This window comes from Tamandua tetradactyla, chromosome 12, assembly GCF_023851605.1.
Source record: "Tamandua tetradactyla isolate mTamTet1 chromosome 12, mTamTet1.pri, whole genome shotgun sequence".
In the NCBI taxonomy this organism is placed as follows: Eukaryota; Metazoa; Chordata; class Mammalia; order Pilosa; family Myrmecophagidae; genus Tamandua; species Tamandua tetradactyla.
Window position 1 is genome coordinate 50361691 of NC_135338.1, and position 27607 is coordinate 50389297.

The 27607-nt window shown below is 38.6% G+C and overlaps 2 protein-coding genes across 13 annotated transcripts in view; one reads left to right on the plus strand and one right to left on the minus strand.

Moving 5' to 3' along the window:
• The window catches only part of EFCAB11 (EF-hand calcium binding domain 11), a 216609-nt gene extending 206116 nt beyond the window's left edge, over positions 1 to 10493 (minus strand). For 4 of the 9 annotated variants that reach the window (XR_013160422.1, XR_013160421.1, XR_013160419.1 and 1 more), the window contains exons 1-3: positions 10280 to 10491; positions 9615 to 9710; positions 5861 to 5906 (exon numbers count right to left, since the gene is read on the minus strand). Coding sequence is in view for 5 of the 9 variants with exons in the window: in XM_077123304.1 (XP_076979419.1) it covers positions 5861 to 5906; positions 9615 to 9710; positions 10280 to 10354 (217 nt within the window). In the remaining 4 variants the exon portion in view is untranslated. Of the gene's footprint in view, positions 1 to 5860; positions 5907 to 7244; positions 7443 to 9614; positions 9713 to 10279 lie in introns of those variants that run through there. The other 5 variants (XM_077123308.1, XM_077123307.1, XM_077123304.1 and 2 more) reach the window with 4 other exon arrangements.
• A 61-nt stretch (positions 10494 to 10554) lies between these two features.
• The window catches only part of TDP1 (tyrosyl-DNA phosphodiesterase 1), a 95702-nt gene continuing 78649 nt past the window's right edge, over positions 10555 to 27607 (plus strand). For 2 of the 4 annotated variants that reach the window (XM_077123300.1, XM_077123303.1), the window contains exons 1-6: positions 11446 to 11571; positions 15783 to 16342; positions 18540 to 18583; positions 19740 to 19795; positions 22520 to 22616; positions 27032 to 27066. In XM_077123300.1, the coding sequence (XP_076979415.1) occupies positions 15793 to 16342; positions 18540 to 18583; positions 19740 to 19795; positions 22520 to 22616; positions 27032 to 27066 (782 nt within the window). In that variant the 5' untranslated portion in view covers positions 11446 to 11571; positions 15783 to 15792. The other 2 variants (XM_077123301.1, XM_077123302.1) reach the window with 2 other exon arrangements.

Consider the following 27607-nt stretch of genomic DNA (forward strand, 5'->3'; position numbering starts at 1 on the left):
GGAACTGAATGACAACATGAAGCACACAAATATATGTGTTGTGGGTGTCCCAGAAGGAGAACAGAAGGGAAAAGGAGGAAAAAACTAACGGAGGAAATTATTACTGAAAATTTCCCAACTCTTATGAAACACTTAAAATCACAGATCCAAGAAGTGCAGCGTACCCCAAACAGAATAAATCCAAATAGACATACTTCAAGACACTTACTAATCAGAATGTCAGAAATCAAAGAAAAAGAGAGAATCTTGAAAGCTGCCAGAGAAAAGCAATCCATTACATACAAGGGAAGCAATAAGACTATGTATAGATTTTTTCAGCAGAAACCATGGAGGCAAGAGGACAGTGGGATGATATATTTAAATCACTAAAAGAAAAAACTGCCAACCAAGAATTCCATATCCAGCAAAATTGTCCTTCAAAAATGAGGGTGAAATTAAAACATTTTCAGACAAAAAGTTACTGAGAGAATTTGTGACCAAGAGACTGGCTATGCAAAAAATACTAAAGGGAGCACTAGAGACACATACAAAAAGACAGGAGAGAGAGGTGTGGAGAAAAGTACAGAAATGAAGACTATCAATAAAGGTAAAAAGAAGGAAAATTAGATACGACATAAAATCCAAAAGACAAAATGGTAGAACAAAGTACTGCCCATACAGTAAAAACCCTAAAGGTTAATGGATTAAACTCCCCAATCAAAAGACATAGACTGGCAGCATGGATTAAAAAACAGGACCCATCTATATGCTGTCTACAGGAAATGCATTTTAGACCCAAGGATAAACATAGGTTGAAAGTGAAAGGTTGAGAAAAGACATTTCATGCGAATAACAATCAGAAAAGAGCAGGAGTAGCTATACTAATATCCAACAAAATTAGACTTCAAATGTAAAACAGTTAAAAGAGACATAGAAGGACACTATGTATTAATAAAAGGAACAATTCAACAAGACACAACAATCATAAATATTTATGCACCAAGCCAGAATGCTCCAAAATACATGAGGCAAACACGAAAACACTTAAAAGAGAAATAGACACATCTACCATAATAGTTGGAGACTCAATTCACCACTCTCATCAATGGACAGAACATCTAGAAAGGGGATCAATAAAGAAACAGAGAATTTGAATAATACAATAAATGAGCTAGACTTAACAGACATTTACAGAACATTATACCCCACAACTTTTTCTCAAGTACTCATGGATCATTCTCAAGGATAGACCATATGCTGGGTCACAAAGCAAGTCTCCATAAATTTGAAAAGATTGAAATCATACAAAACACTTTCTTAGATCATAAAGGGATGAAGTTGGAAATCAATAATAGGCAGAGGGCCAGAAAATTCACAAATATATGGAGGCTCAACAACACACTCTTAAACAACCAGTGGGTCAAGGAAGAAATTACAAGAGAAATCAGCAAATATCTCGAGGCAAATTAATATATGAAAAACCCACAGTCAACATCATACTCAATGGGGTAAAACTGAAAACTTTCCCCCTAGGATCAGGAACAAGACAAGGATGTTCACTATCACTATTATTATTCAATATTGTGTTGGAAGTTCTAGTCAGAGCAATTAGACATGAAAAAGAAACACAAGGCACGAAAATTGGAAAGAAAGAAGTAAAACTGTCACTGTTTGCAGATGATATGATACTGTATGTCAAAAACCCTGAAAAATCACAGCAAAACTACCAGAGCTGATAAATGAGTACAGCAAAGTGGCAGGTTACAAGATCAACACTCAAAAATCTGTAAAGTTTCTATACACTAGTAATGAACAATCTGAGAAAAATCATGAAAAAATCTGAGGGAAACCATGAAAAAAATTCCATTTGCAATTGCAACCAAAAGAATAAAATATTTAGGAATAAATTTAACTAAAGAGACAAAAGACCTATACAGAGAAAACTACAAGAAATTGTTAAAAGAAATCACTTTATTTAGAAGACCTAAATAAATGGAAGGGCATACCATGTTCAGGGATCGGAAGACTAAATATAGTTAAGATGTCAATTCTACCTCAAGTGATTTATAGATTCAATGCAATACCAATTAAAATCACAAAAATTTATTTTGCAGAAATAGAAAAACCAATAACCAAATTTATCTGGAAGGGCAAGATGTCCAAATAGCTAAAAGTATCCTGAGAAAGAAAAATGAAGTCGGAGGTACCTGACATTAAGACATATTAAGAAGCTACAGTGGTCAAATCAGCATGGTACTGGCATAACGATAGATATACTGACCAATGAAATTGAATACAGTATTCAGATATAGACCCTCTCATTCATGGACAACTGTACTTTGACAAGGCAGTCAAGTCAACTCACCTGTGACACAACAGTCTCTTCAATAAATGGTGCCTATAGAACTGGATATCCATATGCAAAAGAATGAAAGAGGATCCATATCTCACACCCTATACAAAAATTAACTCAAACTGGATCAAAGACCTAAACATTAGATCTGAGACCATAAAACTGTTAGAAGAAAATATAGGGAAATATTTTCTAAATCTTACAATAGGAGGTGGTTTCCTAGACCTTACACCCAAAGCATGAGCATTGAAAAAAGAAATAAATGGGAACTCCTCAAAAGTAAACACTTCTGTGCATCAAAGATCTTCATCAAGAAAGGAAAAAGACAGCCTACAAAATGGGAGACAATATTTGGAAACGATATATCAGAAAAAGGTCTAATATCCAGAATATATAAAGAGATTGTTCAACTCACCAACAAACAGACAGATAACCAAATAAGAAAATGGGCAAAAGACTTGAACAGACACTTCTCAGAAGAGGAAATACACATGGCCAAAAGGCACATGAAAAGATGCTCTACTTCCCTGGCTATTAGGGAAATGCAAATCAAAATCTCAATGAGATATCTCACACCCACCAGAATGGCCATTATCAATAAAACAGAAAACAACAAGTGCTGGAGAGGATGTGGAGGAAAAGGCACACTTATCCACTGTTGGTGGGAATGTCAAATGGTACAACCACTGTGGAAGGCAGTTTGGCAGTTCCTCAGGAAGCTAAGTATAGAATTGCCATATCACCTGGCAATACCATTGCTAGGTACCTATTCAGAGGACATGAGGGCAAAGACACAAACAGACATTTGCACACCAATGTTTATAGCAGCATTATTTACAATTGCCAAGAGATGGAAACAGCCCAAATGTTCATCACCATACAAATGGCTCAACAAGCTGTGGTATATAAATACGATGGAATATTATGCAGCTATAAGACAGAATAAAGTTATGAAGTATGTAGCAATATGGATGAACCTTAAGGATATTATGCTGAGTGAGATGAGTCAGAAACAAAAGGACAAATACTGCATTGTCTCACTGATATGAACTAACATTAATGAATGAACTTGGAGAATTTCAGTTAAGAATAGAAGTCATCAGGAGATAGAAATAGGGTAGATAATGGGTAATTAGAACTGAAGGGATACAGAGTGTGCAATGGGACTGACTGTAAAAATTCAGAAATGGATAGCACAATACTACCTAACTGTAATACAATCATGTTAGAACACTGAATGAAGCTGAATGTGAGAATGATAAAGGGAGGAGGCCTGGGGGCACAATTGAAATCAGAATGAAAGATATACGATAAAGACTGAGATGGTATAATCTAGGAATGCCTAGAATATATAATGATAGTGACTAAATATACAAATTTAAAAATGTTTTGCATGAGGAAGAACAAAGGAATGTCAATAACACAGGGTGTTGAAAACAGATGGCAATTAATGTTTTAAAACTTTAACTTACGTGTGAGACTAAGGCAAAAAATGTTTATTTTGTACAAAATTTATATTTCAACTAGTGCAGTTCCTAATATAACTTATGTGGACAGCTTAATTGAACACCATAAGTACATGGAACCTTGAGTAGGGCATAAAATATTTTAGGTTTGTCCAGAGTGATGCCCCAATAAATTCCAGAGTGATTTGAACAGTGAGTAAAAAGTATTTGCAAAGTCCCCTTGGGGAAATGGCAAGAAAGGAAGAAAACTCACCTTCCCCAAGTGGAGAATTCTTGATATTCTCACAAGCAGTGAGGACAACCAAAGCAATAGGCCGAGTCCCCAATCAATTTGTTCATATGAACTTTGCAAAGGATAGGCTAAGCCTACTTAAAATTAGGCCTAAGAGTCACCCCCAAGAGAACCTCTTTTGTTGCTCAGATGTGGCCTCTCTCTTAGTCAACACAAGCAAACTCACTGCCCTCCCCCTCTCTACGTGGGACATGACTCCCAGGAGTGTGGGCCTTCCTGGCAATGTGGGACAGAAATCCTAGAATGAGGTGGGACTCAGCACCAAGGGATTGAGAAAATCTTCTCGACCCATGAAAGGGGGAAGGGAGAAATGAGACAAAATAAAGTGTCAATGGCTGAGAGATTTCAAACAGAGTCGGGAGGTTGTCCTGGAAGTTATTCTTACACATTAAATAGATATCACCTTTTTAGTTAAGGCGTAACAGAGAGGCTGGAGGGAACTGCCTGAAAACGCAGAGCTGTGTTCCAGTAGCCATGTTTCTTGAAGATGATTGTATAACGATATAGTTTTCACAAGGTGACTGTGTGATTGTGAAAACCCTGTGTGTGATGCTTCTTTTATCCACCTTATGGACAGATATGTAAAACATATGGATTAAAAATAAATAAATAATGGGGAACAAATGTTAAAATAAATTTAGTACATTGAACTGCTAGTGATCAATGAAAGGGAGGGGTAACGGGTATGGTATATGAATTTTTTTTCGATTTTCTTTTTATTTCTTTTTCTGAATTGATGCAAATGTTCTAAGAAATGATTATGATGATGAATATACAACTATGTGATAAAAAAAGGAAAGAAAAGAATATTCATATTGTATGTTGATTGGTTCTATTAATAAAAATTACAAAACAACCACCACCAAACCATTCAAAATCTCTCTTGATCCACTGTCAGTCTAGGCCTTATCTACTCATGCCGTCACACTTTCTCACTTCCAATACACTTTATCTCCAATCCACTCCAACCTGGCCTCTGGCCTCACCACACTCTGAAAACTATTCTTGCTGAAATCACTCAACACCTTTAGATTGCCAACTCCAACAGACACTCTTCAATTCTTATGCCACTTGGCTTATCAGCAGCATTTGACAATGTTGTCCATAAATTCTTCCTTGAAACAGTCACTTCTCTTAGCTTTTGATTAAACACCCTTGATTTTCCTCCTGCCCCAATGCCACTCCTGTCTTCTTTGCCATATCCTCACTCTCTACCTGACTTCTAATTGTTATAGTTTCTAAGGTTTGTATTTCACCCTATCTCTTCAGGTGGTCTCATTCATCCCCATGGCTTCAAAAACATTCTGAGGAGTCCAATCTTTGTCACTGGTCCAGAGTTTCCCTATGAATTCTATATTCATATAGCTCAATTGCTTTGACCTTCTCTACTGAAATTCATCAAACTGAACATATTCAAAATTGAACTTTTGTTTTCCCCAGTCCCAAATCTTCTCCTCCAATCTTCCCATCTCAGTAAGTGCTGCTTTCATTCATTCCACTGCTCAAATAAGTAAACCAGAATTATCCTCTAAATGTTGAAATTATGGGTGACATTTTTTTTATGTGTTTCAATAGTTAAAACTTCTTCTACAAAAACACACACTATATCTTATAACTTAACTAAAATTAAAAGAACCAAACCTTCTTTCATTTGAATAATGGGAAACAAAAGTATACTTAAGCATATGCCTTATAGTCTGTAATTTGTTCATAATTTTAGTTTTATGAATATCTAAGTAAGATTGCTAAAATTATTAATTTTTATATTACCAGAAGTGTTTTGATTTATTGACGACATCACAGAATCCACTTCTATCTAGAAAAGAGGAAAGAATAACAGGACATGTAATTTCATCAATTGTTTTCATAGCATAGTAATTTCTGGTGTGGGGGTGGAGATATATTTTATGAAAAGCAACTCTGTTGAATCCAGCAGACAAGGAATGTCACACAATATCTATAATATCGTTATTTTACTTTACCATCAACATCTATAAGACACTAATCTACTGCAGATTATTATGGCCCCCAAAACTCTATTTCATTAATTAAAAGAGTTTAAGCACATAAAATCAAGTTAGCTGTCACATAATATCTCAAAGATAATTTTGTTACAATGGACTCTGTGACTTTATTTAAAAATATTTCTCCTGTTTGTAAAAGTAATACATGGTCCTTGTAGAAAACATGAAAAATACTGAAAATTTGAAGGAAGATTTTAAAACCATGAACACTTTGATCTAGTGTACCCTTTTTTCCTATATTTTTAAACATTTGAGAACACACTGTATATAAAACATGGCAATGTGCTTTCATTCAATATTAAAATATAAGTATTTTTCCCATATTATTACAAGGACTTTACAAACACTATAGAATTAGAACCTCAGCAGCATGACATAATTTGTCCACCTTACTTTTGAACTCTCTACTTTCTTGGATACCATGCTCTGTACTTTCCCAGTTTCTCTTGGCCCTCCCAGGTGGTTCTTACTCCATGTTCTTCATGGAGTCCTCTGCTAAACTTTAAATGTTGGCATTCCCCATTATCCTGTTCTCAGACTACTGCTTCACACTCTGCTTATCCAATCTCATGTGTTGATCTACCTGTAAACAGAGGAATTCCAAATCCATTTCCAGCCATCACCTCTCTATCCCAATTCAGGTTCCTGTGTCTAACAGAGACAGTAAAATCGAATAGATTTACACTAACATAACCTCAAAATCTACATGCATTTAATGAGTGAATGTATCTGATGCCCATAGGCACCTCAAATTCAACATACTCCAACCTGAACTCAGTCTTTCCCGTGAACGTACTCCTTCTGAATTTCTCTTGCTTGATGACATCACTATCCCTTTAGTCCTGGTTGGTTACACCTCTCCTACCCTCTCCACATCCAATCAGTGTACTGCTCCACCACCCACATAGAATTCCCAGAACATGTCCCATCAGAGTTGTCTCATTACCAGAGTGACCACCAGAACTGGGTTCTCTTCTTGGTCCCCTTCACATTCCGTGCTTACGTCTCTTCTCTCCCTATTTTGGTATTTATCACAGAAGATAAATACCAAAGTTATTAGTTAGGGTTCTCTAGAGAAACAGAACCAACAGGGAACACTTGCAAATATAAAATTTATGAAAGTGTCTCACGTGACCGTAGGAACGCAGAGTCCAAAATCCACAGGGCAGGCTGCGAAGCCGATGACTCCAATGGATGGCCTGGACGAACTCCACAGGATAGGCTTACCAGCCAAAGCAGGAATGCAACCTGTCTCCTCTGAGTCCTCCTTAAAAGGCTTCCCATGATTGGATTTAGCATCACTAATTGCAGAAGACACTCCCCTTTGGCTGATTACAAAATGGAATCAGCTGTGGATATAGCTGACGTGATCATGACCTAATCCTATGAAATGTCCTCATTGCAACAGACAGGCCAGCGCTTGCCCAATCAGATGAACAGGTACCACAACTTGGCCAAGTTGACACCTGTCCCTAACCATGACAGTAGGGATCGTGTTTTACCCATCTTCTTATCTCCAGCAACTAGCAAGTGTTCCTTTTATTAAATAAGAACACTTATTTAACAGATTTCATAATATAAGTACTATACTTCTCCATGATAAGCATTCAGTAAATATTTTATTTGCTTAAACGAAATTTTTAAAAATAAAATTCAAACCGCAATCTAAAACAAGTATAAAAAAACTATTATATTTCAGAAAGTATATAATAGACATAGTAGATATCATAAGTATTACATGCAATAAAACCTCACTGTGTAAATAATTGTATAAATGCATAGATGATTTACTATCTCAGTACTTTACTGTTTAATGATCTATGGTCAGTTATTTGCTTAAAAAATAAAATCCCAAACTTCAACTCAGTATGAAAATAAAAGTACAAACTCTGTTAAATTTCATGAAGTGTATCAACAGTATATTACCACACCACTGTACCTCTCATTAAATTTACACTTTAAAATTATAACCAAGTAAATGAAATAGATTCGAAGGTGATAAAGGCAGGATCAGCGCAGACATCTTCCCAGAGGAACCCAGGTTAAAGACCATGCCTCAAGCACTGAGTCTTTTTAGATAGCTGGCTTTGGTATTTCAGCTGAAATGACTACAGGTTCACACAGGAGCTGGAATTTCTGGGAGGCATTCCTGATGGCTTTGTAATCAGCCTTAGTAACAAATCTAATAGTTGAACTGCTCTGAATCCATTCAGTTTGTTCACGTCATCTATTTTCTGTCAACAGAGACATATTTACTGTGAAGTTTGATGTGCTTTAGCAGACTGAAGCATGGAGAACTGGGACATTACACGGTCCCTGGCTTCTCTGGGATTGCAATCGAACAGTAAGGTAAAGCAATCCATGAGGGGCAACTGGGCCTCAATTGATCATCAAGCTGTTTGATCTAATGAGGGTATGAGGAAGGGCATTCCAGAAAGAGTCCTGACTGCCCCCATTCCTTGACTTCTGCAGTCAAATTTCCTGAACTTGGACAATATCTTGACTCCAATTAATTCTCACTCAGCAGCTTAAAAGAAGGGATTCATCTCCAGAATGGATGTAACAGGCAAAAGAGGGCAGCCCAAAAACAAGGATGAGCAAGAAACTTGTTCTACCAAAACAGGAGGTTCGCAGAGGCTCAGCTCAAGTCTCATAAATCAATGCAACCTTTTCTGGAGAGCAATGCCCAACAAAATTTCAAACATGCAAATCTTGTAACCTGGCAATTGTACTTCTAGAAATTTATTCCACAGATACACAAGGGCAAGGACATAAAGATATATGGATAAATATATAAAGGTGTTCATTGCTGCAATGCTTGTAAGGGTAAAAAAAAATAGAAACAATCTAAATAACTAAAAACAGAAAACTGGCTAAATAGGATACTATGCAATTATTTTTCCACATATGTGGAAAATGTCCAAGATTTATTAAGTTAAAAAAGTTAAAGTAAGCATAGTATGAGCCCACTTATATTTTCAATAGCAGGCTATAGTATATATATGCATTTGTCATGCATAGAAAAATTTTAATAGTCCCCAAAAAACTGTTAGTATGGTGACCTCTGAGGAGTGGGATGTTTTGAGAGGGAGGGAGGGCATTTCATGTTCAACTTTATACCTTTCGTACTGCTTAAATTTTCTGACCATGTGAATGTTACTTTTATAATTTAAACAAAATAATTAAGAGAAAAAGGTTACATATCACCTCCTCTGTGAAGTCCTGTTACAACCTCCCTTCCCATCCTCTTGACGTTTCTCTTCAGTATCTCATATTTATTATAATTATTAGCAACTTAGTGGTGAGATAGAATTCTAACTCTGCCCTGAGTAGGATTCTAAAGAAAGAATACTATTCTGCAACAGGCACATCTCTGCAACTGCTTATAAGGCAAAGATTAATTTTATAAACATCCTAAACTAGTCGTCTGCACATTACTTAGGATTCAGTCACTACTTCATTGTCTACCACATCCCCAAATACATAAAAGTAAGTTCTACCTTGGAGGGCTTGTACCCAAACAGCATTACAATCGCAACTTTAAAGTCCTCTCTGCTTAGGTAACCTTTCTTGTCTTCATCACATGCTTTGAATACCTAAAGAACATTAAATATTTTTAGTCACTAAGACAAAAACGGTCCTTTTATTTTATTGCTACTTTATCTTAAAATTTACTTCAAAACTCTAGAAGTCAGCCCAGCAATAGAGCTCAGAAATGGGGTTTTCTTGCTCTAATTTTAGTTCTTAAAAAATTCTGATGGGCTAAAATTTACCAAAAAAAAAAAGTTCAAACGGTGTAACTCCTAGATTAACGCAAATTATTTTAACCAACTGGAATAAACTCTACCCAAAATTCAGCCCTGGAATTAGGAAGGTGAGACAGGGGGCTTTGCTTTGAAAGGCTGGAGGAGAGCCTCAGAAGTTATTAATAAACTAGGTTGCGGGTGTGTCGGGGGGGATGCGGGGGTGGGGTTGAAGGCAACTTGGAGATCTCCAAGGGACTGAACTAGGAGCCAGGAGCCTTGTAGGTCTAGGCTCAGTTGTTAACCTTGGCTCTGGGGAAGGGCAGTCCATTTCTTGCCCGTACTAGAAGTGGAGGTTGAGTGCACCCGGCGCGGTGACAAAAGTGAGTGCCCCGCGTAAAGCAAAAGTCCCAGACACCTACTTCCACCCACTTCCTGTGCTCCGAGGGGCCGGCTTCGCACTTCCGCTGCCGGACCCGGACCTCGGCGAAAAACATTGCCACCGCCAAGACGCTGGACTAGGCAACCAGCTACCTCCACTAAGGACCTCCCGCAACCCACCGCAGCCACGCACCGCGCGGCTGGAGAAGCGAACTTCCCCTGCCAACTCCAACGCCTCCTCCCATTGGGCAGCCTGCGAGCCACTGGCGATGATTCCGCTGTGCTATTGGCCAGAGATTTTGTTTAGCAGTGTTACCGTGGAACAGCCTATGGCTCAGAGGCTCCCAGACACTCCCCGGCCTTTGGCTCCGCCTTAACTCCTTGCGCGCGGCTAGGATCGAGCTTACCTGGGGGACTTTTCAATGTAATGGTGCATGAGGCATAACGCATCTCATCTCTCTCGCTCGCTCTCTCTCTCTCTCCCCTTTGTCCTACCATTCAACCCCAGCATTTAGCGCAGAACCTGGCACAGAGACGACCCGCGATGAATGAATGAAACGACCTCCTAGGACGTTTCATCAATCCTCTGGGAGAAAGAAATGCCGAGTAGGAAAGAAAGTTCAAAAATAAATAGCATAAACAAGATTGGGCCCAATTTCCACCACAAACGCCTTAATTCAAGGCAGGAAACACAGAGAGTTTCGCTTTGCAAATGAATTTATCACAGACCTCGATCTTTCCTGGCTAGGCAGTAAAATTAAAAAGAACACACACACATACATCTGATTTTCAAAACGCTAACTAACTTTCGAGGGTGAAAGTCAGCTGGGAGCCCATTTAGCCTTCCATGTTGGAGCAGATTTTAAGTTTGTGTCCCAGGAGAGCCCGCTGATGCCGAGATACAGGTCGCTCAGTCCACAGCTGCCTTTAACCTCAGCTGATCCTCTCTCTGCCTTTAAAAAACACCCCTACCTCGGATCCTAGGGGCCTGAAGCTCTTTTCGTAAAAAAAAAAAAAAAAAAAAATAGCTGAAAAGAGAGTGGGTTTTGCTAATTAACTTTTTTTTGGAGCGATTGCAAGGAGGTGAGAGGAGTACTGCAGAAGGCCAGGTGTCTCCTACGTCCATTCCTCTGGGATCATCCGGCAGCTCCGGGAATATCCCGCCGCCGGCGGAGTACCCAGCAGCCCTAGAGCCGGCGGACTTTAGGACCCAGCGCCAGGTTTCCGGGAAGGGGAAGGGGAAGGGGAAGGGGCAGGGCCCGAGGAGCGCGCTGTGGCACTGACTGTTCGAACTGCGCGCAGGCGCTGCGGCCGCGGGCTCTGGATGCTTCAGGTAGGGGTGCAGCAGTAGACTGCAGGCCTGGCTTTAGTACGCCTTAGGCCTGGCTTTAGTACGCCTTCTGCCCCAGTCTGGCGAGTTCCTGGGTTTTTGTTTGTATTTTAGTTTTTCTCACTCCTCCCACGTCCCTTCCCCACCGTCCAAGAAATGTCATGGACATTTGTTTCTTCTAGGCCAGAAACAATTTCCTGTTGTTCACTGCTTTTTCCCAATGTTTGGCACATAGTAGTTGCCCAGTATTTATTGAACGAATGAGTGATTGAATGAATGAAGAAATTCTTAGAGATAAGTATGATGCCCATTTTATAGATGAGGAAACTGAGGCTCAACAGCTAAGTAACCTGCCCAAATGCGCTGTTAAACGACTGGGTCTGAGTGACTGCAGCCCATTTACGTTCGCTCATTGTCCACGGAAGGCCTCAGCTGAGGAACCAGGACTCCAGGGCACACCTGGTGGTCAGCAAACTCTTTAAGGAGCAGCTGGAGGTGAAAGAGAAGAGCCTCAGATGGATCGGGTCTGATTGGTAGGAGGAGAGGAAGAGCTACCAGCTCTAAGAGGGACGTTTGTTTGGTTTTTGTTTCAGCCACAGAATTTTAACTAGTAAACAACAGGCATATTTTTTGTGTGAACAGGTCCGAAACTTAAACAAAAAGCTATGTATAGAGCAGGGGAAAAAAGAGTTTTGTTCTCTGGTGAATGCCTTCTAAAAGTTAAAAAAAATTTTTTACCCACTCGTTTACTTTGTTGGAGGGACTTTGCATGCGGTCCTCCTTCATGTGGTTCTAGAATGTAGATAAAAAATGATAAAACTGTAGAAGTTTTCTCCATACATCAGAGTCGCTAAAGATAAATACTTCATCTACAGAGTTCTCAGGGTTTTTAAATTCTATTGTATTTATATGCAATATAGGCTACAATATTTAATTCATCTGGAGAAGTGATGTTGGTATTTGCTAAAATGTCTGTAACTTCCGCCTTTTCTCAGACCAGCTTAATTCACCTGAAAACTGAGAGACCCTGTAGTTGCTTTCAAATGCAAAGGAATCTTGAGAGAATAGCCTGAGGACTTACTTTTACTAAATGCCTTACTTCAGAGCAGTTTTAGAATTCAAAGGAAGGTATAGCTGACATTCTGAGTAGTTTTCCCTAAGGTAGTTCTTTTATCCAGATATACATTTTTTAAAATATTGTGACTTTTATAATAGTTTTTATATTTGTACATTTAATCACCATCATTGCTCACTCTAGACATTTCTAAGTTTTACTGTTTCAGTCTTTATCCTCTATCTTTCTTTCTGGTTTCATACATGCCACCAGCCCTTCTCCCTCAACCATACTCACATTCAGCTTTATTCAGTGTATTTATATTATTGTGCTAACATCAAGTAATATTGTGCTATCCATTTCTAAATTTTTACAGTCAATCCTGTTGCACAATCTGTATTCCTTCAGCACCAAATGCCCAATTTCGACCTTCTTCCTATCTCTTAATAAAATGTGATCTTAACTTTAACTCTTAAAGTTTGCTCATTAACATTAGTTGGTATTAGTGAGACCATACAGTATATGTCCTTTTGTTTCTGGCTAATTTCACTCAGCATAATGACCTTAAGTTTCATGTCCTTTTGGGCATCTTCTGTTGTAAGATCCAAGCCAGGACTGTGTATTGCATTTAATTGTCATTGTCTCTTTAATTGTGCTCTTTTTTTAATTGTGGAAAGTAGCCTAAACTTAACCATTACCCCAAACAGAAACACTACACCCATTGTGCATGAACTCCCCAGTCCCCTGCCCCTGATAACCTGTAGTTTACTTTCTGTCTATGAATTTGCATGTTCTAGCTGTTCCTTATGAGTGGAATCATCTAATATCTATCCCTATTTCCCTTTGTGTCTGACTTACTTCACTCATCATGATGGCTTCAAGGTTCATCCATATAGTAGCATGTATCTAAAGAGATAATTATCTTTTTAGTTGTGTCCTCATAGAAGTATTTCTAGATATTTTTTACAGAAGTGATCATTTGTCCCATGTCTAAGGACTTTGTTAAACTTTCTGGTAACATTCATCTTTGGTAAAATTGGCTCCCATACTTTGGTGAAGGATAAATTCGCATTCCAAATTAACATTAAGAATTTGAGCCTAGGCAACAGGTAACAGTACTCTTGAAACTTCCTAAATTGGCCTTAAACCATGCCTTGGAAGCTTCAGGATCAAGAAATAACATTTTTATTAGTTTCTGGATTTTGGCTCTATCCCCTTTTTATAGCTCAGCCAAAAGCAAGGTCTAGTTTGAAAGATAAAAGGAGGAAAAGAGAAGATGACCAGGATTTTTCTTTTATTAATTTTTAAATTTTTTTTAAAAATATAACAAACACAAATGTTCTTAACATATGATCATTCCGTTCTACATATAAAATCAGTAATTAATAATATCATCACATAGTTGCATATTCGTCATCATGATCATTTCTTGAACATTTGCATCAATTCAGAAAATGAAATAAAAAGAAAATAGAAAAAAAATTCATATGTACCATACCCCTCACCCCTCCCTTTCATCGATCACCAACATTTAAATCTAAATTTATTTTAACATTTGTTCCCCCATTATTTATCTTTATTCCATATGTTCTACTCATCTGTTGATAAGGTAGACAAAAGGAGCATCAGACACAAGATTTTCACAATCACACAGTCACCTTGTGAAAGCTATATCATTATACAGTCATCTTCAAGAAACATGGCTACTGGAACACAGTTCTACATTTTCAGGCAGTTCCCTCCATCCTCTCCATTACATCTTGACTAACAAGATGATATCTGTTTAATGTGTCAGAATAATCTCCAGGATAACCTCTCGACTCTGTTTGGAATCTCTCAGCCATTGACACTTTATTTTGTCTCATTTCTCTCTTCCTCCTTTTGGTTGAGAAGGTTTTCTCAATCCCTTGGTGCTGAGTCCCAGCACCAAAGATTTCTATCCCACGTTGCCAGGAAGGTCCGCACCCCTGGGAGTCGTGTCCCATGTAGACAGGGAAGGGTGGTGAGTTTGCTTGTTGTGTTGGCTGGAGGGAGAGGCCACATCTGAGCAAAAAAGAGAGGTTCTTTTGGGGGCAACTCTTAGGCCTAATTTTAAGTAGGCTTAGTCTATCCTTTGTGGGGTTAAGTTTCATATGAACAAACTCCAAGATTGGGGACTCAGCCTATTGTTTTGGTTGTCCTCACTGCTTGTGAGAATACCAAGAATTCTCCACTTGGGGAAGTTGAATTTCCCACCATTCTCACCATTCCCCCAAGGGGACGTTGCAAATACTGTTTTTACTCACTGTTCAGATCACTCTGGCATTTATTGGGGCATCACTGTGGACAAACCTACAAGATCTTATGCCCTACTCAAGGTTCCATATACTTATGGTGTTCAATTTAGCTGTCCACATAAGTTATATTAGGAACTGCACTAGTCAAAATATAAATTTTGTATCAAATAAACATTTTTTGCTTTAGTCTCACATATAAGTTAAAATTTTTAAATATTAATTACCATCTATTTTCAACACCTTGCAGTAATGACATTCCTTTGTTCTTCCTCATGCAAAAACTTTTTAAAATTTGTACCTTTAGTCACTATCATTATACATTCTAGGCATTCCTAGATTATACCATCTCAGTCTTTATCTTCTATCTTTCTTTCTGATTTCATTTGTGCCCCCAGCCCTCCTCCCTCTATCATTCTCACATTCAGAATGCTTCATTCAGTGTTCTAACATAATTGTATTACCGTTAGGTAGTATTGTGCTATCCATTTCTGAGTTTTTATAGTCAGCCCTGTTGCACAACCTGTATCCCTTCAGCTCCAATTACCTGATATCTTACCCTATTTCTCTCTCCTAATGGTCTCTGTTACCAATGAAATTCTCCAAATTTATTCAGTAATGTCAGTTCACATCAGTGAGACCATATGGTATTTGGGTGACCAGGATTTTTGCTATTAGTTTATTTGCCAAATTTCTAGAGCAAATTTTGGTAATGAGCCTATGAAGATCTACAAAGCAACTGGTCTTAATTAGGTGGCCCAGCATCTGACAAGTGTCAGAGATGCTTATGTCAGGCAGAAGCTCATCTGACATGGAATTTGAGAGCAATAGTTAGTTTGCCAATGGCTTAGTAAATGGGAAATAATATTTCCATCTTTCATTTTCAGAAGAAGTATAATGTCTCAGGAAGGCAATTACGGGAGGTGGACAATATCCAGTAGTGATGAAAGTGAGGATGAAAAACCAAAACTGGACAAGCCATCTACCTCTTCCCTCCCCCATGCTGGTCAAAGAGCAGCACATGAGCCACCGTACACCTGTTCTGATGCTCGGAAAGCTGCCCACAGGAGGAAGATATCACCTGTGAAATTCAGCAACACAGATTCGTTTCCAGAAATTTCACCTCCCAAAAAGCAGAAAAGTAGCTCCCAGGAAGACCTAGGGTGGTGTCTCTCCAGCAGTGACGAGGAACTGAAACCAGAAACACAGCAGAAACAAGTTGAGAAAGTGGTGTTCAAAGAGGAGTCTCCCAAAGACTGTGCTGCACAAAGGACTGGGAATCCCATCAGCCACAGGCTCAAAGAGAAGGAGGAAGATGAATATGAAACATCAGGGGAAGGCCAGGACATTTGGGACATGCTGGATAAAGGGAACCCTTTCCAATTTTATCTCACTCGGGTCTCAGGGATCAAACCCAAGTACAACTCTGGAGCCCTCCACATCAAGGGTAAGAGGATGCTGTGGTGTCAAGGTGCTCTCAGACTCCAAGGCAGTGTCCTTAGTAGAGCAAGGAGGACAACCTAGAATAACCTCCAAGAACCCTTCTTTTTGGTCTTAAGTTCTCTCAGAAGGAAAAAAGAAAAAACCCAAGCGCCATTTCAACAAGCAAATGCATTAGTTTGACAGTGAACTGTTTTCTTAGGTCAGAAAACAAGAGGGTGTTTCTCACAGCCCAGTGAATCAACCCCTTGTAACATTTAGTACAATGTTTGAAATGATACCACTTTGAAGTTAAAAATTAAACATGATCGGGCAGGCCACAGTGGCTCAGCAGGCAAGAATGCTTGCCTGCCATGCCAGAGGACCCGGATTCAATTCCCGGTGCCTGCCCATGTAAAAAAAAAAAAAATTAAACCTGATCAGTGACACTTTATTCACAAATACTTGACAGCAATGGGCTTTGAGGTCCCGGGACCAGCAGCATCAGCATTACCTGAAACTTGTTAGAAATGTAAAATCTTGACCTCTACCCCACACCCTTTGAATCTGAACCTCTGAGTGGGATACCCTGCAGTCCATTTTAACACACTGTGCAGGAAATTGTGATGCAGGCTCAAGTTTGAGAACCACTGTCTCTAAAGTATGGTTTAGGTTCCTGGTGAAGAAGCAAAAGGAATACCAGAGTGCAAGTAGCTGGTTCTGCTCTGATTCAAAAGATGCTATTCTTTGTTTATTCCCCAGGAAGCATCTACAGGGTTAACAACATGAGCTCTCTAGAAGCAGAGGTAGAATTTGACTCCTGGCCTTGCCACTTACTTGCTGTATGGAAAGTTAACAAGTGACCTAACATTCTCTGAATTTTAGTTTATTTGTCTTTAAAGTGGGAATGGGGAAAAAGTTCACAGTGACCAGCACAATATATTCACTGGCAAATACACGCAATAAACATTGTTACCCTTATTTCAGATTAACTTTTTATCTAGCCCACATTCAAAAATAGCTTATGCTCCCTATTGATACTATTTTAATTGTATATTGAATATATAACTGTCCATTCAGTATGATGTTTAAATGTTGGTGCCTTTAATTTTCCATACTATAGAGAGTTCCATTTTTTTTCTTATTGAAAATCTCTTGTCTAGGTGTTTTTAAAGAAATATGACATAGTTCTCTGTTTTTTGTTTTGTTTTTGTTTGATAGAGACTGACACAGGAAGTAATTAGAGTACTGTGCATGGTTTTGCTGCATATGATAAAGACTGGCTTTAAGTCTGAAGGATATCGAGGAAGGGAAGGTAACATTAACTAAGGGCTTAGAGAGTGCCAGTTATGGTGGAAGGTGCTTTTATATCTTTTATCTCATTTAATCCTCACCACAGCCATGTGAGTAGATATTACATTTATCCTCCTTGAAAGGATGACAGATCTGCAGTTTAGAGAAATTAAATATTCTACTTAAGGTCACAACGCTGGTAAATGGTAAATGGTAGAGCAGGGATTTGAATCCAGGCATTTTGTCATTAACATCCATACTCCTAGCTGTTGTAATATGCCGCTCTGACATGTGCCATAGTTGTAGATCGTTTCAGGTTATATCTCATGGAAAAGAAAGGTCTCAAAGGCCCTTGAAAGATGGGTAAACTTTAGAAAGAGAAAAGAGGAGCTGGTAGGGGTAACTTAGAGGAACAGCATCAAGGAATGTATTGTAATTTATCTGTTGATGATATGAACTACCCATTAAGGTAAGCACTTCCTTATGAGTATTTGTTAGTTTGTACCAGGCTGCATGTCTGGACAAGAGACATTTAGTAAATATTTGTCGAATAAATGGATAGGCCCACTTTTACTCCTCAGAGGCAGTTCAGTATTAAGAGCAGAGCTTCTCTGTTGCTTGCTAGCTATGTGGTCTCTTAAGGAGACTCACCTCGTCAATTAAACAGGAATAATAGAACCTACCTCAGAAAATGGTTGTGAAGAGTCAGTTAATACATAGGAAATGCCGGGAACGGCACCTGGCTTCTTATGGGTCCTCTAGGAGTGGCAGCCATCATTATCAAGGATGCAATGGTGGTAGAATACTTCCTGAGTTCACTAGTTTCTCTAAGCCAAATTTTGATTTGTCAGTGGCTGATTAGTTCATTGTGATTATTATTACCAAGGGATTTTTATCTGAGTGTGAATTAGATTTATGTTTTGTCTTCTCAGATATTTTATCTCCACTATTTGGGACACTTGTTTCTTCTGCTCAGGTGAGTTTGTAGTTAAGTTGCTTTTTCTTTGGGTGGAAGGGGACAAATGATTTAACAGCTCCCAAAAAAAAAAACAGAAGTAAGGACCTGTGTCTCTGTTTGTGCATGTTCCCCAAGAAGGCTTATACCTGGAGGCTGGCACCAAGCACCCCAGGTATGGAATCCACGGCTGTTGGCAGAACATATATGCCTTATCAGTGGAGCTTTTGGCTCTAGCTTGGTCAAGAAGTCAGTTTGGAAACTCCAGCCTGAGAGACTTCTTTGTGGGACACTGACAATCTCACTGTACTCCAAGGCAAATCCCAGGAAGAAAGGGTGGAGAGGTGAAGGCCAAGTCATGTTTGATTTGATTTAGAAAAATGACACGTCCTGTGCCTATCAAAAAGAAATATGAGGAGGTTTGATTGTTTCTACCTTACAGAGCCAGTCCCTTCATGTTGATAAATCACTATAAAACTCCAGACTCTCAAAGAGTGAGAAAAATGGGTCACATCCCCTGAACAAAGCAAACCTTTCCTGGCACCTTCATGTTTGGCCAGATCTCAGGACTCCTGGACTCTAGCTGGAACATGGTGGGGAGTTTGTAAGTACATTCCTAGCCAGATTTAGTTGTTACGTCCAGGAGGAAGACTGAAAATCACCCTGGAGTGGAGAGGGGCCACTATGGGCAAGGCCAGTGCAGAAGTTCCTGGGGTCAAGATGTGATTTTTTTTACAAACCTGGTGAATATTTATCCCAGGTGCCTGTTTACAAAGCTGGTTAGGCTGAAAGAAAATGTTTTTCTAAAAATCCTGGCACCTTTGTCTCAGGTATTTATCTTTTTTATAATCACCAGGGGAAAAGAGGATGAATTTATAAGCCCCCTTTATTTAAATTAATCGGAGATGTATTAGAAATCATGTAATGACAAACTCTTTGCAAATACAAAGCATGCAGAGCTTATTTCTTTAGAACCTATTTTCTCAAGCAAGTCTGTTCCATTTATTTAGTTGTTTTAACAATGTATTCCCTTCAAGATGTATTTTAGTTTCTTTATAACAGCATAACTGTCCAAGTTTATAAATAATATAGGTAGTACATCATTATTCTAGAGTTTCTTTCAGTTTAATAACCAAGCAGTTCTCCTTATAGATACTTTTCTTTTGCCCCTGTCTAGTTTAACTACTGCTTTGATGTGGACTGGCTCATAAAACAGTATCCACCAGAGTTCAGGTGAGTTCCATGGAATGATAGATGATATCATAAACTTTAATAGAGCTTTAAAATATACAATTTGCACTTCTCGGGCAAATGCTGTCCATCTTTTTTTTTGAATATTTGTTTTGAAGCCATTGAAATCATATAAAATTATATTGGGAAAACAGCAATTTTAAAATCTGTTCTAACAAATCATGTGCATCCTTTCTACATATTTTAGTATTTCCCTTTGTACTCTGCCCAGACAGAGATAGAGATGAATTCAAATTCATGTCCAATTCTGATATGAAGCAAAGCATTATTGTGGACCTGTAAGCATGCCAAAATATATATGGCCATCATGCCAGGCTTCACTAGCCGGTCATTGCTACTCTTTTTGGTTCTCTGTTTTTGAGGGTCTCTATTTCTCCAAGTATTCTGTAGTTTAGGAGTTAATAAGTGGAGGGTCAGAGAACCTTTTCTTATCCAGATTATAGAGGTAATGGATTTCCAGTTCTGTGTTCAGTAGTTTATCAGCCTTGTGTTAGATGATACAGACAAATAAAGGTAACATTATACGTGATAGCTATCATAGTTTATAACCCATTTACATGATAGAATCACTTAATAGCAAATAGGTTGGGGGCATGCACATGCAAAAAAAATGATTGTCAGGGTCCTCAAAATCCTTGATACATTTAGGGCATCAGATTATGGAAGTCTTCATCATTGACACTAGGTTAATGCTGTTGAAATTTCCCAAGCGGCTTTGGCATTCGGGGGCTTATATGTGACCTATAATACACAGGATTAGTTTTAGCTGCATGTGATAGAAAACTCAAAATAACAGTAGCTTAAATGAGAAACTAATATCTCTAACTTTAGTCCAGATGGTCTAGGTTGGGGTCTCCCTGGTCCTAGGGGACTTAGGCCACCCCTTCCGTTTTTCTGACCCACCATTCTGGTGAATAACTTGTCTTCAGCACCATCTTGTGATCCAAGAGGGCAGCTAGAGCTCCAGGTAACGTATCTGTGTTCTCAGTAGCAGGAAAGAGGAAGGGGCAGGAGGACAGAATAGCACATGTCCCTGTGGTCCCCATTCTTAGCACCACATCTTCTAGAAAGCCTGCTTCATATCTGCTTATATTTCATTGAGCAAAGCTCAATCACGTGATTATAACTGGTCCTGAAAGAGGCTGGAATCTAGTCTTTTAGCCAAGCGCATAAAATCATGGTTTTGTTAGGAAGGAAGCATGGGAGACTGGATATCAGGAAGCAACGGACAGTCTCTACCACAGGCTCCTGGTGCTAAGTCTCTGGGAATTGAATTGGCGCCTTCTCTTCTTCATATCTTTGCTTCTCAAATTGTTGATGGCCCATTGGTCTCAAAGACCTTGAAAATCAAATTATCACCCCTTTCTAGTCTTTGCAAAATAGGAAGACTATGAATTTTTTAGTATCTATTAGACTCACAGTTACTGTAGTCAAAAGACCGAAGAGTTTCCCCGAGTTCTTGCCTAATGCTTCTGGGGAAAGCTGTCAAGAGCATCGTAAGAATGAGGAATGACCTAAATAGTGAGTTTAGGTAAAAATCCAGAATTTGTGTAGAGAAAACTTCAGATTATAAAGGTTTATGACTCATTCTGTTGTTGTTTAGATGCTATCTTTTTAATGCTCATGTATGGAACCAGTAAACCAGTAAATTTGAAGGAATTAACAAGGATTTTACCTTCTATCAGTAATGTTCTTTCATTTCTTAAAAAGACCTGATGATCTGATAACACTTCTTGTTTCTAGATGATAAATACATGAGCATTTTGAAAAATCGTTCTCTGTACTTTTCTCCAGTTGTAAATTTTTTTCTAAATAGGAGAAAATTAGGATTACTTGTTTGTTAGTTTTATCTTGCCTAATATGAAAAGCTATTGGGAATTAAGCAGTTAGGCATTAGTACTGGAACTGCATTTTCTATAATGCTGCTGACTGAGTGTTGTCCCTTCATGTACGGTAGAGGATCATTTCATAAATGTGCAAATGGCCTACAGTTTTTTATCTAGCTTGATCGCTTGTTGAAGAAAAATCCAATTTTTATTTTGTTGTGGGAGCTTATAAAGGTACGTTGATTTCTAAGGATTATCTCACTTGAATTATCCAGAGAAGTTCTTGGTTCCTTTAAAAATCTCTTAAATCTCTTCCTGAAATGTTTTTATATTATCTTTTTGGGATTCAAAATAAAATACCTCGGGCCTTATTTCACTGATATCTAACTGCCTATTAAGAGTCTGCCTGGTGTCGTTGGCCCTGGACTCCTTCACTGTTGTTCTTTCTGGGTCCAGTGCAGTACCTAGCACTCAGTAGGAGCTCAGTGAATATCGGTCCAGTGATTGAATGAATTCATTGCTTTGTAAAAGAGCATTATAGTCTACAGCAATAACTATAATTATTTAATATTTTAATTTAAGTACCTCTGCACAGAGCTAACTATATGCCCTTTTGGACCTAAGAAAATAATTACTCAAGGACTTTCTTGAATCATAACCCCTTCTGTGTTACTGCAGAACTTCAGGACTGGGTCATGTGGCCCCCGCTGTAAAGATAACTGATTAATGAGCATTGAGTGAGCACTGTTCTATGCTAGCACCTGTACTCAGTCACCACAAACCCAGAAATACATTTTGGGTTGTAAGTTAGCATTCCTTAAGTAGACAACAGTCCAGTTTCATGAATGATGTATTTTAAATACTTACGATCTCTTTGCAGGAATAGACCAATCCTGCTTGTACATGGTGATAAACGAGAAGCTAAGGCTCACTTACATGCCCAGGCAAAGCCGTATGAGAACATTTCCCTCTGCCAGGTATGCTATTTATTGCCTTTAAGATCATGCTTACAGTGAGAGCTGGAAGGAAATTTAAACATTTAGTCCATATCCCCACATAGGGTGGGAATCCCCTCTCCTATGTCACCAACAGATATTTGGCTAGCCCACCCCATTTGTGGGTGGCCCTTGTGGTTAGGAAGATTTTTCTTTATGTTGACCTGAAATCTCCCTCCTTCTAACTTCCACACGTTGGTCCTGATTTTCCCCTGTGGAGCCACGTAGAATAAGTCTACTCCTGACACAGTGATTTATATATTGGAAGTCATCTGTCCCGTCTTTGGTTTTCTTTCTTTCAATTTCAAGCAATCACTTTCTTTAGTTGTACTTTAAGTAGCTTGGAGTCTATACGTTTTCCCAATATGCCTGTTTTCTGTTTGCATCTGTTTTGTCACTGCACGTCTCAAAACCTAGGTTCCGTACTGAGCGGGGCTACTGGATGCAGTTTGGTGGCTGTGGAGCTATTTTTTTGTGCATGCGTCCTATGTGTGCAACTTAAAACTGTTACCTTTTACCATGACACCTTATGCAGCTTCTGTTAACTGCCATTGAGACTTTAACCTCAGTCCCTGGTTCTTTTTCATATCCATTATATCTCAGGTCTATATTGGAGAGACCCAAAGAATAAAAACATATCTGATGAGAAGCTGGCGGCGTGAGTGATATGCTGCCCATGAGCCAAGCCTAATGATGGAACATTAAAAGGTCTCACAGCAAACGCGTCTGTTTGGTTTGCTGGATTTAAAGCAAAGCTGAAAAGGAGGCCCCCCCAAAATTTGTTGCCCCATTTCTTTGTTCCCATAATTTCAACCTAGCTCTCTCTAATGGCAATACATGGAACTACAATGTGACCAGAGAGTCTGGGGTTTTCGTTATGATCTTGTTGCTTTAGATTCTACATCTGAAAGAATTGTTAGGGATAGCAGTTTGTGTATGAAACAGGCAAAGTAGGGAGAAAAACGGACAAAGTAAGGAGAAACTTCAGAGAATTTTGTACGTTTATGATTTCCTTCCTATGGGAATGGTAGTTATGAAGTAGCTAACATAATAGTCATCTTTTCCTATTGCTTTTAGCAGGTGTGATCAGTCCATTCATGGGCAGCTGTGTCAAAAGATACTTATATAGCCCTTCTCTCTCCGTACCATTAATATCGTAAAATTGGCCTAAGATCTCTACTCTTAGCATAGAGACAAGAGTGAATTATGTAGAATCCAGGTCCTTTTTCATTTCCCCATCCATACAAGGTATAAGAACTCCAACACACATTTCGTAACTCTTCCAACTATAAATATTATCTCTTCGCATATTTAAAAAAATTAACCTGGAGACCTGGGTTTGATTCCCAGAGCTTGCCCATGCCAAAAATAAAAAAAAAAATTAAGACAGTGTGTGAGAGCTCAGTCTAATCAGTTTTAAATACATCTCACAACATTTCTCCTATGATTTAACCACTGCATTTCATATGCTTGGGGAATATTTTTTTTTTAATTTTTGAATTTTTTAAAATGTAACAATATATAAACACGAACATTCTTACCATATGATCATTCCATTCTTGATATATAAACAATAACTCACATTATCATCACATAGTTATATATTCATCACCATGATCACTTCTCAGAACATTTGCATCAATCCAGAAAAAGAAATAAGAAAAAAGAAAAAATTTGTACATATCATGTCCCCTCCCCCTTCCTCTGACCAATCACCAGCATTTCAAGCTACTAAATTTATTATAACATTTGTTCCCCCTATTATTTATTTACTTTTAATCCATATGTTTTACTCATCTGTTGATAAGATAGATGAAAGGAGCATCAGACACAAGGTTTTCATAATCACACAGTCACATTGTGAAAGCTATGTCATTATATAGTCATCTTCAAGAAACATGTCTACTGGAACACAGCTCTACATTTTCAGGCAGTTCCCTGCAGCCTCTCCATTACATCGTGACTAACAAGGTGATATCTATTTAATGCGTAAGAATAACCTCCAGGATAACCTCTCCACTCTGTTCGGAATCTCTCAGCCATTGACACTTTGTCTCATTTCACTCTTGATGCTGGGTCTCAGCTCATTCTAGAGTTTTTCTCAATCCCTTGATGCTGATTCCCAGCTCATTCTAGGATTTCTGACCCATGTTGCCAGGAAGGTCCACACCCCTGGGAGTCATGTCCCTTGTAGAGAGGGGGAGGGCAGTGAGTTTGCCTGTCATTTTGGTGAGAGAGGGAGAGGCCACATCTGAGCAACAAAAGAGGTTCTCTGGGGGTGGCCTAACTTTAAGTAGCCTTAGCCTATCCTTTGTGGGGTTAAGTTTCGTATGAACAAATTGCAAGATTGAGGGCTCAGCCTGTTGCTTTGGTTGTCCTTGGAAAATACTTCTAAAGACACTCCTTTCCTTCCTACGGAATGTCTGTGGCTCACCTACACATACGTGACTTCCCTTAGCAGATGTCTAAAATTTCCATCTGTCACTTCTGTTTGTAGAAACAGAGCAAGCTAAACTTTAGTAGATAGCTCCTTTCAGAAAACAAACTGGGAATAAAATCAACTGAATAGGAACTCTTGTGATTACATACGTAGAAAGTGTTTTTGAATACTAACCACCCATACTCAGAGGTTTAGGAGAAAAGTGGAGTGCCTGACAGCGTGCTCCAGGACAGCCACTAGAGGGCGCAATGAGCCACTGACTTCCAAACTTCTTGCAAAATGCTATCCGGAAGCTCCCAGCTTTTGTCTGAGATGCAGAATTGTGGTCCCATCCCAACCTGTTGAAATATTTTTGTATTTTGCTTGTAAGATGAATTCTTGACTTTGCATAGTAACTTTCATTTGAATAGGAAAAAACCTGTTCTCTGTAGCATTAATCTATTAAATTAAGGTACATTATTCAAAGAACCAGTGGGTGCTGACACTTCTACCATTCTGTACATGTGGGAACTGAAATTGAGGCCATGTGGTGTCTCCACACACAGGCGGGTCAGACTGCTTGGGTTCTGTCCTGCAAGCTGTACAATCCTGGACTTGTCACTCCCAACCTTTTTAAGCCTAACTTCTTCATCTTTAAAACAGATTGCTCCTTTTCTTCATCGAGTGGCTATGCAAAAGATTTGGGGCTCAGTCCAAAAAAATCACCTATTAAATATTGCCTGCTGCAGTTATTATCATTGTTTTTGTGCTTAGACTCTCCCCAAAGCCCTCAATTTACAGCATAACTAAAATCAAAACCCAGGTCTTTTGAACATTGCTCTTTCTCAGGTAAGTATCAGCACACAAAGTGATTGTCTTAATTCTAAAATTTTGTAATTTTAAAGACATGAAATGCAGTTCCCTCTTGTCTCTCTTCTGTGGCTAGAACACATAAATACAGGCTCACCTCTGAGCAGCCCCCAAAACTGAGTTAAGGGTATGGTGAACTGGGCCATCTGTCTGTGAGGAGCCCCAAGACAGGGCTGTTTGTACCCAAACAATTCCAGGGGAGGGAGGAGCTGTAGTAGCAGTTATTGCTGCCGTTTGTAGAGTGCTTACCCCATGTAGGCTCCCTCTCCTAAGCATTTGATATACTTTTTCTCCTTTACTCTCAACAACTCCCTGATTCTTGTCACAGTACCCTCATGTTAAAGAGGAGAAAACTGAAGCATAGAGAAGTTAAGTATTTTCCGAAGTCATACAAAGTTGTGACAGCGGAATTTGAAGTCATGTTGTGTGATTCCAAACACTGAATTTGTAACTGTTAAGCTATTGTGACATTTCTGTTTTAACTCTTTAATAGCCTACATCTGAGGACAGTGGCATATATAAAGCAAGGTCTTGCTGTACTGGATATTAAAAAAAAAATTATTTCTCTAGTCCCCACCCCACCCCATGTTTGCTAATGGTATCATTTTATAATATGAAAAAAGGATTTGAAGTGTTATTTTTTCATTTTCAGCACTTGCTATATAAGAAAACTTCCTTTTTAGCATCATATGTCTTTACGTTGTCACCACATTGTTTCTTTTAAATATGCTCTGAAAATGTTTTTTGTATGTTAATTTCTATACAAGCCAAGTAGCTAATTTTAAAACTTGGAATAGAGTCTTATTTGTTTTGTTAGGTTTTGGACATTTGAAGAAATCAGGCTTCTCACTAGTATTTTAATTAAAAATGTATTATGTTTCAAATTTTTGTGGGTAGCTAAAAAAATTAGTGTTTTTTATTTCAAAGGGAGCCTCAGTGGATGCTATTTTACAGGCTGTCTTGTCGTTTAAGAGCTGTCCACTAGAGAGCAGTAAAAGCAGTTAAGAAAAAAAAAAGTTGGTCCAACCCTTTTCTAATTTAATCTCTAATATGGAAATGGATAATATTAATTGAGACTTTTAAGAATAATTACTTCTTTTCATCCTAGGCAAAGTTGGATATCGCATTTGGAACACATCACACGTAAGCATTTTAATGAAATTGGCAGAATATTGTTTTAATAGATCAGAGGATGCTATTGCAAAGTCCTTTAGAAGTCTAACAGATGACAGATTTCCTGGGAGAAAAAGCTAACAGTAATGAAGTAGATGAAGCGGGTTTGTTTTCTAACAGCTTTAAAACAAAATACTGAGATTCTCATGCTCAGTGTGGAAGTCTGAATACCTGACTCTGAGGTTTTGCCTCGTGTTCAGGGCACTCCTTAGACCTGACTCAGGGCAGGTAGGGTCACGTGGTCAGTGTGGCTGATAATTGCACATATGTCTCTCAGGTCATGGTATTCCTGTGATTGCTTGCTAGTGTTGTTTTTGGTTTTTTTTTTCTTTTAAATAAGGTTCTAGTTGCATTAAATAGAAACATGTCGTGATGGAAAGTAAAACTATTTTAGGGAAGGCTGTGACTTGAGAGTCTACTAATACCTGTCCCTGCTCATGACATTTTAGAATGATTTTCTGAGACATTTGTAAAACACAGACAGGAGAAACTTTTCTATTACTTTCCTACT